The sequence below is a fragment of the Mesitornis unicolor genome, unplaced genomic scaffold (assembly GCF_000695765.1).
Source record: "Mesitornis unicolor isolate BGI_N332 unplaced genomic scaffold, ASM69576v1 scaffold17773, whole genome shotgun sequence".
Lineage (NCBI taxonomy): Eukaryota > Metazoa > Chordata > Aves > Mesitornithiformes > Mesitornithidae > Mesitornis > Mesitornis unicolor.
In genome coordinates this window covers 4,091-15,867 of record NW_010174160.1, presented here as the reverse complement: position 1 = coordinate 15,867, position 11,777 = coordinate 4,091, and the positions used below count along the sequence as shown (strand labels likewise).

Here is an 11,777-nt window from a genome sequence, read left to right as displayed (position 1 = left end):
AGAGTGCAATGCAGTGAATAGATCAGTTTATCCCACTGCAGTTATAAAACTTTTCCATTGGAAAACTATTTATTGGGCCATGAATTGAGACCCAGAGCAATGAGTTACCACTGCCTTCCTTCTAACTGAGATCTTCTTGAGAAGATTTTGTTTGTAGAAAGACACGATGGTCTCCTAGAGAAGACGGGGAGCTCAGAGTTGTAAAATACCATTAAACCAAGTATAGGGCTAACTCGGATTACTGTGGTTACTGGGTCATTGCAGGAGTTTTGGGCAGGTTTTTCTGTGGTTTCTGTTCATAACCACCATTTGTGCAGAGGTTGCTGGTTGTATTCAAGGCCACAAATATCTTCTGCAAAATTATTGTAGATATTCTATACTTAATTTCTTGCAAATGGAGTTGTTGGACACATATACACACATACAGCTGTCGCAGTCTGCAGTCTTTAGTTCATAAATTTTCTTTAGGGGCCTGATTTTAACAAATGCTACCAATTAGAAATGGTTAAAACTGAGGTTTCAGAGATGCTGCACGTTCTCTTCTCAGCACGTTACATTTTGTTGTTTCTGGGATGTGCATCAGTATTTTCTCACAATAATTTTTTCATTGATGATAACTGTGCAATCCCAGCTTAGGAAATAGGGGATTCCTGAAGCCATTGCGTGGCTGCGTGTAAGATGTGTAAAACTCATGCAATGGAAATTTGTTACATGGTGTACAAGTGTCAGTCCCCGTTTCATTAGACAGCACAGCTGGCATTATGCATCTCGCAGAACAAAGCTAAATCAGTTTTAAAAGCAAAGTTAGGTGATTGTTTTGAAGTTTGTGGACAGGAATTGTATCAAATACTCAGGAAAGAGCTGTGATAAGGTGTAAATTATTCAATACCTTTCCAGAGTGCCATTTAATGTTTAATCGAGTGTATGCAGCCTGACGTACCTTTTAAACCCGGGCAGATTTGCTGTGCGTGATCAAAACGCTGCTGTCATATTTGTAATACCACAGCACGGAGTGTTTAGGATCCTATGACAGTACTTGTAAAAATATTTAGATTAGTAAAGGAGAGAAGTCTTGGAATGGTTCTTCAATTAAAAGCTTCCTATAGTGTTAATAAACAAGTAATTGCCTCTTGTGTGGGTTGTTTAAATTTTAATAATCGTTGCTTACTGGAAGTCTTTTTCCCCCCCCACCTTCATGTTTGCTTTTTTACGCTATTGTAAACTTCTTGCTAAAAAAGGGTTTGGATTTTGCACAGTATAGGAAAGGCTTGAATTGTCTTGTAGCTTTTAAAAAAAGTCATTCGAGTCCTAACACTTCAGGTTTTCCTACAAAGAAGAACGATTGGCCCTAAAATTCAGACAAAAGCTTTTTATTAAACGTGCCCGCACCTACACTGTTTCTTTGCTGTAGGGGTGTTTGTGTTAGTTAAGTGTATCAAACTAAACACCCTTTTCCCGTTTTGTTTTATTCTCTTGCAATGAAGATAATTCCATCCAGCACCGGAAAATTGCAAATGCATTTAAGTCTTGGTGCCAAAACCGATCAGAGTTGTAATTATTGGAACTGCTCGCGTGCTTGTTTGTAGCAGTTTATTTGGAAATGAGTGTTTTGGAGTCCGTTATGTTTTATGTCATGTTGGGTAATACTGCCTTATTTGTTTGAGATACGCGAGGTTTAGTGCTACAGAAGCAGTGGATCATTGGAGTGTAATCCATGCAATTGCTTTAAATTAGCTGCAGTCTTCCAAATGCGGTCTGGCAATTTTCTTCATTTCGGATTTCCAGTGACACTGCTGCTGTTAGGGTTATCTTACAGTAGCATAAATTGTTAACTCTTCCTTAAGTATTTGCTTGTATAAAGGCCTGGATACCTGTGTGTTTGAGATGATCCCAGATGAGAAGTGAAATACAACCAAAATCCCAAGGTTTTTTTAGGGGAAGACAAATAATGAGTGAATTTGTTTGCTTCATGTTTCTTCTTAGTGTTTATGTGAGCAAGGCAGACCTGGGCATGCGTTGAACTCACTTTTCAGTGGAGAAATTAATCATTGTTATTATTATTATCTCAGTAACTGGATGTTTCCAAGATGAAAGCCTTCCTCACTTAGCCTTTGTCTTTACCCTGAGCTGGGTGAACAAGGGTTAGCAGGATGTGGGACTGAAACCATAGCATCAACCCTGGTCATTTGAGTAACAAGTTGTTCCCCTCAGGGTAGACGTAATCCATTTCCGTACCTAAGGTTTGTAGCTAAAGCAGGTCCTGGTAACCAGGCGATGTTGATGCTCAGGCTCCAACAGGTAGAAGTTGCCCCACAGGACGCCCCAGTGCTTGGCAGTCCTGTACTGTAACTTTGACAGCTGCAGTACAAACGCCTTGGCACTGACCCCACGGCCAGACCACCTGCGGGATGATTTAATGAGCTGACTAAGTGGATCTAACAGCCCTGCACCTCTCCTCTCCACACTCTGTCTTCTCCCCTCTCTTGCTTGCAGTTATCCAGTCCTTTCCCTTTTCTTCTGCGAGCCTTAATGCTTGTCTAATCCTTCAGCAAGCCTATTCAGATCATTAAACCCACACAAGGCTCCTCCTTTGTCTGCCCTTTTTGCTCCCATCTTCTCCTTTTTGGTTACTTTTCCACTGATGTGAACTGAATCTGAACCTGCTGGAAGCAACCTATGAGGTTGAGACTGGAGAGTTTCTTTCTTTTGGTGTCATGAAATATTAAGAGTTGGATCATCCTTTCCTTTTTGGCTCCACCAAAAATGGGATCCTTGCTCAGAAAGCAGACCTGGTTTGTGGGAAAGGGACCTGTCATCTTCATCGGTTGGCTGCATTTCCAAGACAGTACATTTATAGGATATTGAAAATCAAGCCCAACCTTGAGTTGGCCTTTGGAAGTCAGCTTCTTCATTCCCATAGGTGTAGTCAGAGATTGGGTTATAGATAGGTAATGAAGGTCACTCTCAGTGACTGTCCCAGCCAAAATGCTCTGCCTTACCTGATTTTCTTAGGAGATCCTGTTGGAAAAAGCAGAACTTCTCATGGCTCCTCAGTCAAGTCCCTGTAAAGGAGAAGGATTGCTTTTTGTATATATAAATGTATGTTTTTGATCCCAGAGTAAAGGTGTTCCACATCCTGGTCTAGATCAGGGTGACTGAGGCAATATGTACTCTGCTGAAGGTCCGAGATGAGTTCCATATGCATGTCTTCAGGCCTGAATGGTCTCTGATTTTTGGCTTGTGGGATGACTGAAAAATAGGAAAAGAGGTGGTGTGGAGTGACTGCCAGTCAACATTTGTTCTTAGTACATTGGGAGACCACATAAAGGATTCTTTTCATCTGTATTGTGTGAAAATTCAGCCCCATCTTCAGAATCTGTTATCAGATAAGGTGTCTGAAACGAATGCATTGAATCATAACACTTCCCTTCCAAGATTTAAAAGATCTCCTTGGACAGGCACTTGATACCCCTGAGGTGGGTTGACCTTGGCTGGCTGCCCCCTCCCAGCCCCTCTCATTCCCTGTCCTCAACAGAACAGAGGGAGAAAATAGGATGAGAAAACTTGTGTGTCAAGAGTGAAGACTGCGCGCTTAGCAGGCGTGGTCACAGGCAAAACGGGCTCAAATTTAGGAAAATTAATTTATTGCCGATTAAAATAAATTCTGATAGTGAGAAAGAAGGATGGTTTTTTCACTCTCTTTCCCCCAGTCCCACCTCCACCCCTTCCCTCCCGACTCCTCTTCCCCCACACCGAGGTGTGGATGAGGGCTGCGCTCAGTCCATCACAGCCCCTCTCGGCCACTTCTCCCTCCTCACACGCCTCCCTGCTCCAGCGCGGGCCCTTCCCAGGCTGCAGTCCTTCAGGGACAACCTGCTCCCGCCTGGGCTCTCCACAGCCACAGCTCCTGCAGGAAATATCCCCTGCTGTGGCGTGGGGCCCTCCCCGGGCTGCAGGGTGGGTCTCTGCTCCAGCGGGGTCTCCCAGGGCTGCAGGGGATCCCTGTTCCTGGCCTGCAGCACCTCCTGCCCTCCTCCTGCTGCGGCCTCGGGGTCCCTCTGCTGCTGCTCCTTCCTTGGCTTCCTCCTCCTCTGCCTGTGCTGCCTTTTGCCCTTTCTGAAACCTGTTTTCCCCCTGGCCAGTGCCCCCAGCTTGGCGGAGGGGCTCAGCTGTGTCTTGTGGTGGAGCCGGCTGGGAGCGGCTGTGTCCGACAAGGGGCAGCCCTGGCCTCTCCCCACAGAGGCCTCACTGCAGCCCCCCTGCTGACACCTGGGCATCCAATACAGCTCCTTAGGGCAGGTACACTGATTAACTTCTTCTTCTTCTCTTTGAAATAATGGAAAACCCTATGTCCATTCATTGCCCACCCAGATGTGCCGTGTGCTCTTATTCTGCCTCGTACACAAACCAAGCACATAGAAATCAGTTCAGGTAAAGCCGTAGCTTTGTGCTTGAGAAAATGTGGCCAGAGTTAGTTTGCAGGATCCTGAATTGTCCTTAGCTGACTTCACTGATTTCTGAATTCTCATGTGCAGTGGTAATACCCTCGAGCTGCACATCAACCGTTGCTATGCATTTGCCTGCCCCTCACAAAGATTTATCGGAGCAATTACAGAATAGGTACCAGATTTTGTATTAATTTGGTATTAACATGCAGTGCTCTGACAGAGCGGAGCTCCAATGGGAAATGATGAAAGCGTTTCAATTAAGTGGGAGGTGCTGCAGTGTGGATAACCCAGTCACCTTCAAGTGTAGGGTCAGTCAAGTTTTCTTTGCTCAAAGGTTGGATTTTCACTGTTGAATACTCCTTATTTTTCCTACTCACTGTTTCATGCAGTGAGGAAGGTGATGTGGAAACCTGCTGCCAGGGAGAGGAATTTGAATAGAAACAGATAAAGGATGAGAAGAGCTGGAGAAAATGCACCTGGAAAATGATGAGAAATCGATAAAGGCAGTTTTCAGAGACCAGTGTTGGTTTTAATCTTAAAATATAGCAAGACAGCTGAAATGTACCGTGTTATAGAGCCAATGCAAACAAGTCATTTTTACATAGATTTATTTTATTCCATATCCGTTTCTGCAGTGGTGTTCAGTGGTAGATTTAATGGATATGGCAGAAGCAGGGGAATTTATCTTAACTGTGACTTTGAATTTTTATTTTGTTTATACCAGTCTGTTGTATCACCGAATGGTTTGGGTTGGAAGGGACCTTAAAGCTCCCCCAGTCCAACCCCTGCCATGGGCAGGGGCACCTCCACCAGCCCAGGCTGCTCCAAGTCCCGTCCAACCTGGCCTTGAACACTGCCAGGGAGGGGACATCCACAGCTTCCCTGGGCAACCTGGGCCAATGTCTCACCTCAGCAGATTGTTAAATAAACTTATTTTGACAAAGGGCTGTAAAGAGGTTTATATTTAGGGTGAGCTGTATTGGCACACCCAAAGGGATGAGGACGTTTATTACCAGAATTTCATTGCAGGCATGCGTTAGAGGAAGCGTGCAGTGTGTGTCAAACATCGTGGGCTGTAACCACAGGACAAGCAATAACGCTAAATTTAGGGTTTGGAAGCAGTAGTTTAGGGCTTGAGAAGGGATACAAATTTAGCAGAGGTCATGACTCAAGGCTAATTCTGAATCTCGCTCGCTCTGTGGTGTACTGTGTACTTGAAAAATAGGACTATCACATTGCAAACCGGTTCATTTTCCCTGAGTTTTCTGAGTTTGTTTCAATTTTACCCGTATTTTTAAGAATGTTTGAAGACGTCTTTTATTTGTGAGGAAATCACAGTTCTTATTTTTGTCTGACAAGTTCAATTCACTTTTTCTTGCGTTTCAGATATGAATTGAGAATTCGATACTTGCCAAAAGGATTTCTAAACCAGTTCACCGAGGACAAACCCACTCTAAATTTTTTCTATCAGCAGGTAAGTTGAGTTCTTCTACTTTTTCTTTTGCTGGTATCAATTTGGAAAATTCTGGTTTGGTTTATGTGGATACTGTGGAAACAGAAAGTGGGAACATTAAAGGTTGCATGTGTAAAGCAGACAGGGCATGAAGCCCATGGCATCTTTCTTGTTGGGATATGATGGGGAATGTTTTCCAAAGGCAAGGTAATTCTGCAGTTATCTTCTTAACTCAGATCAAATTTACTGTTGTTCAGCTGGCTTCTTACAGGTATTTCACGCTTTATTGAATTGCTGAATTTCTGTATTTTTGCAAGTGCAAGTGTGCGGTTTCACTACAACCATGGCATGATTTTTCCCCTCATATTATTAAGGTTATTTTCTTGATTTGAGTATCTCTTGTTGATCAGTAAAGCTGCATAATAGTAAAAGTTGCTATCAGTTAGGCACCTAAATTTTCATTTTCTTAATATAAATAGTTTTAATCCGCTTTTAGACTGGCAAGCTCAAAGTAAAACAACAGAAAAAAGATACGGAGTATCGTGTAGAGGAGTTTGGACTGGGATGGTTAAATTATCCCCTAAGACTCCATGCACACCTGAAATTTCAAACCTAAAATGAGTTATTTGGTACTTGTTAGGTGGGTTTTCCAGTGTCTGGATGGCACGTGATGTTCATACACTGAAATATATTGTTGGTGCTTAACAGTTTGTGTTACCAGTGGTGACAAGTTGATGAACCAGGTATGTGTTTATGTCATAGGTTTAAGCAATATTTTACACTCCTATATGGCGGATCAGTTTTAATCTAGATTATTTAAAGAAGTCAAATGTTTCTCTGTCACATTTAAGAGTATCCTGATCTCAGGTTGGTTGCTTGGGCTGTACCATAATTCATGAGCATCATCCTATCTGTTAGGATATAACGGGAGCTGATCCAGAGCGTGGCACTCTGCTGCCCTTGTGAACAGACACGTCTGTGATGAGGAGCCAGGAACCAGTAATTCTGATTAAATGTTAAGTTTCTAAAAAGAGGAAAACATAATCCTCCCCTCTGTCCAGTACTTCAACAGAAAGCAGAATGTAGAAGAACGCTCTCTGGCTCATTTCTTAAATGTCTTGTGTCTGTTGTTGTACACACACACATTCTTATGGCCTAAAAGTGTCTGGATTTTGGTGACTTTTTAGTGCTGCCAGGGTTTCTTCTGGAAACAACAGAATCCTCTTCCTTTTTACTTAAGTGGCAAGTGGCTTTTTTCAAGTCGGTTTTAAACACAGGAGATTTGTGTTTCTTGTGGTGCAGAAGTGGGTGATGAGCTCCAAAATAATTTCCTAAACTCCATTATTTACCTTTCCAAGAGCTGGGAAGCCTGCAGGGTCCTCTCATTTGTGCCCTTAGGGGACTATTTATTTTAAGCAAGTGATGTAAAATGCCAGAGGAATATTTTTCAGCATTTTCCGAGAAACACTGTTTTACATTTGGGGAAATCATGAGGAAGAAATACAGGCTGTAAGTCTCACTCGGCCTCGTAAATGAATTAGGACAATTATTTTTATCTGGCGAAGTGTTAAGGCAACCCCGGTGACTTATGAAAAGAAGACAGGAAAAGAATTTGAGCAGCAATGCTGCATCATAAAATGCACCTAAAACACACCTAAACCAGACCGAAAACAGCTGGGGATGTGGAAAAGCAAAGAAAGGTGATTTTTCACATTCTGTTCCTCTCATATTGTTGTTCCCACTGCATTTTAACATCCTCTTTTGCTAACCAAGCATATCGAGTTGTATATAGGGCAGGACAACAGAATATACATAATTATACATCTATATCTCGATACATAGATAGATATGTACATAAATACACATGAATATCTTGAGCTTTCTGCACAGACGTGTCTGTGTTAGAAATAATGAATGTCGCACCCAGTTACAGAACTAAAAAAACCCAACAGAATGACGCTTCTTTAATCAGATTGGCTTTTGTAGATGTAAAAGTCAAATGCTGCATTGTCTTGTGGGTTATACATAAAAAGAATTCTTTTTTGAGGACCAGATGCTGCCTGTAACGAAATCTTTCTTAGGAACCTATTACGAACTCCATAACCCCGAAACACATGTTGTCTGACTGATTAAAAATGTACGACGTCAAATTAAAAAGTTCATAGGGAAGGAAAAGAAATGTGGTGACCTCTGTCACCTGTGAATTGTCCATGGATTTCAGAAAATGTCATTATTTTCCTGAATTTGAGTTGCAGAGCAGCGGTATCGTGAAAAAAGCAGCTGAAAGTTTGCGTAAGAGCCTGAACCCTCAAATGATCTTCATCTTCCAGAAGAGCACAGAGCATTGGTGAAGATAACAGGATGTTACTTTAATCGCCATCCACAGACACAGTTTATTCGTACAGTGAACCCAAACTGCAATTACCAGGCTGTTAAACTGAAAACTGGCACACTTTGAGCTTCACACGCATGGCTGCTCCCTTTCACTGCCATGGGTGCGTTGCCCTGTATAAATCGGTGCAAGCACTTAAGTCTTCCCAGCTTTGGCTTAATATGTGAACTCTTTGGTTGGTTGGTTTTTTCCTCCTCCTTAATTTTGACTGTTTTAAGGATCCGGTGACCTTTTCTTTGTTTTGGGTACTCTTTATTTCCAAGAGCCTTGACCAAGTCAAGAAGCTGTGACCAGAAGTGTTTGTGGGTTGACGTGCGGCCGTTTGTCATCATCGGCCGAGGTCGTTCTGCCATCTGCAGTGGGCGTGAGCTGCTGTAATTGAAGTACAAAAGCAGAGCACTTAACCAGACTTTGCATGAGCGCCCTTGGTTTGCAATCTGTACAGCAAGGGATTAAAATCAGTGGGTGTGAGGGGGGGGACCATGTTTGTAACGTCAGCATTTGTCGTACTGATGTTGATGCCAGGTGATTCATTGAAGCATTGGTGTTTCAGGCTGTGCTTCAGCTTTGAGCCTTGAGATAGAATCATTAAGGTTGGAAGAGACCTCCAAGATCATCAGGTCCAACTGTCAACCCAACCCCACCATGCCCACTAAACCATGTCCTGAAGTGCCACATCCAGGCGCTTCTTGAACACCTCCAGGGATGGGGACTCCACCACCTCCCTGGGCAGCCCCTTCCAGTGCTTGACCACTCTTGTAGTAAAGGCATTTTTCCCAATATCCAATCTAAACCTTCCCTGGTGCAACTTGAGGCCATTTCCTCTTGTCCTTTCTTACATGGAAGAAGAGACCAACCCCCACCTCTCTACCCCCTCCTTTCAGGCAGTTGTAGAGGATGTTAAGGTCTCTCCTCAGTCTCCTTTCTTCCAGACTAAACAACCCCAGCTCCCTCAGCCACTCCTCATCATTCTTGTGCTCCAGACCCTTCACCAGCTTTGTTGCCCTTCTCTGGACACGCTCCAGCCCCTCAATGTCCTTCTTGTAGTGAGGGGCCCAAAACTGAACACAGGATTCGAGGTGCAGCCTCACCAGTGCCAAGTACAGGGGCACAATCACTTCCCTGCTCCTGCTGGCCACACTATTGCTGATACAAGCCAGGATGCTGTTGGCCTTCTTGGCCAACATTGATTTTACATTGCAGTGGAGAGCTCTGATCAGCAGACGAGTGCTAGAATTGTGTCTTTTTTCCTTGTCTGTTTGGAAGGTTAAAGTAGTGGATGACAGCACTTCAGAGGGGTCTTCTCTTTTTTTATTTGCATTTAGGTGCTGTTTCTGCCTTGACTGTGTTATTATTCCTTCGGGTGCAACTGCTTGCAATTTCAGCCAAATTGGGCACATTGGATCCCACCCAGTGCTGTTGTTTAAATTGGGAGGTTAAAGTGTTACAAGTGAGGAAATGCCAGATTTATGGTTGTCTGCACACTTGGCAGATGCTCGCTGCAAAGGTTTTCTGTGCCAGCTTTCAGTTGTGTCCCATTGCATTGTGCACCCAAATCTGAACCGAAGCGAACGCTAATCTGCCCCCAAAACCTTAAACATGAAGTACACAAGATTGCTGGGTAAAAATACTCCAGGTTAATTTTTATCAGTAAGTAACCTCTTTTTTTTTTCTAGAGTGGACCATTTTATAAATCTCAAAAGGATAAAGATATATTTTGTATTAATGTTAATCCATTTTCAGGAAAGCTTCAGAGGAAGCAAACAGATTACAAAAGGAGAATTCAAATTTGGGTGTGTTTTGAGTAATGAAAATGAGACTTCACATTTTTCTTGTACTTTTTGGGAGCATTTCCTGTTGCTTTAAATAAGCGTTGGTGAAATCCATTGCCAGTGTCTTCTCTTCCCTCTGTTCCAGTGACGTGGCTGTTGGGAGGTGGAAATGAAGGAGAAGGGCTTCTCCCTTTTCCCTTGATAGGAACTAAAGCCGTATCTCCCATCAAGATAAAATACAGCTTTTAAAACCATTCATATAATGAGAATCAGCCTAAGCCACTCGAATTGCCATCCTTTTATTGTGGGACAAGAGCCTGCACACATTTATCCTTGAATAACACATTGGCCTTCAGTAATTGGAGATGGTTTATCCCAGGATGAAAAGGGAATAAGCATCTGCATGGATGGGGAGGGGGAAACCAGCATTTGGGCATCAGCTGTTCCCTTGTTGCTCTCCTTGTGCTTCAAACTGAAGACTCTTAAAGTAACTTTTGGGGGTTTTGTAGATCTCAAACAACAAGAAAAGGTCTTTTTTATCAGTGTAGAATTTTTCTCTATGCTGTCTTGTTTAGCCTGAAGCATGGAGCTGACCTGGAGATGTACACACACACACACAGAGGTATATATATATCTCTATAGATACACACACACACACACACACACACACATACACATATATATATAAAATAAAAGAGACTGTAGGACTAGACCTTGTTTTGGTTTTGCTTTTTAAAATCACCCAAAGTTTGTGTCATGCACAAGAGAAGGAACTGCGAGCAGAGAGAGGAGGATCTCACTTAGGGCAGGTAAATGATGCTCTGCACAATTTAAGGTGAATTCTGCACCACAGAGTTTCTGTGCTTCACCAGAGCAGTGCAATGCAGTTCATTTTCATAAGCAAACTGGTTTTAAAGAGAAAAGAGAAAAAAGTCATTCTTAGTTTTCTTCTTCTGCTTTTTATCTAAAGGAAAAGGAGGCTGAGTTTCTTGTGGACAAGTGGCACTTTTCTGCTTTGTCGTTGTAGTATCCGTGAAAATAATGTTAACACTTAAAATTTATTGCCCTAAATGAAAATTCACTTCTATGTTGTGGCAGATAAATGCATCACACAAATTATTTTTATAACACTATCCCCCAACCTGTAGGAAATTTGAAGTGCAGGCAATTACTGTAATAATGTAATGATGAAAGTTTTATAAGGCTTCGGTGCGTGAGATATAATTTGAAGTACAGGCTGGGAATTAGGCTCTTTAACCTAATTAAATAAAAAACATCTCCTTATACCCTAATAAAAATAGGAGACCTAAAGCAAATGACTTTGACAGGAAAAGCTTTGAAGAAAATCAAGGACATGGGGAGAAAAGCTGGCATCGTTTCTGGTACTGGCAGCCCATTTAAAACACAGAAATAAACCAAGATCTGTCAGGAAGGGTTAATGGTTGACACATAAACTGTGCCCTAAAGGGAAGTGGGAAGAAATGGAAGAATTGCAGCTGCTTAAAAAGAAATTTAAAAGAAGGATAAAAATACAAATCAAACTGAAAATCACCTGTCTGCTTTTTACAGCTTGTAAAAGTAATTATAAGTGAGATATCCGTTACAGGGGTGGGTTTCTTGAAATCCATAATTCCTCATAAAGTACCTTTTTTTAGCTATAAAAGTTGATTTACACTCTCAAAACTATGCTGATGTTCTCCTTGTAGATCTCG

The 11,777-nt window shown here is 42.4% G+C and overlaps 1 protein-coding gene across 1 annotated transcript in view; it reads left to right on the top strand.

The window, feature by feature from the left end:
• LOC104537938 (focal adhesion kinase 1-like) overlaps positions 1-5,922 on the top strand; it is a gene marked incomplete at its 3' end in the record, with an annotated part of 10,769 nt that extends 4,847 nt beyond the window's left edge. The window contains exon 3 of the mRNA XM_010180962.1: positions 5,835-5,922. Coding sequence (XP_010179264.1) covers positions 5,835-5,922 — 88 coding nt within the window. The remainder of the gene's footprint in view (positions 1-5,834) is intronic.
• Between the last annotated feature and the right edge of the window lie 5,855 nt (positions 5,923-11,777).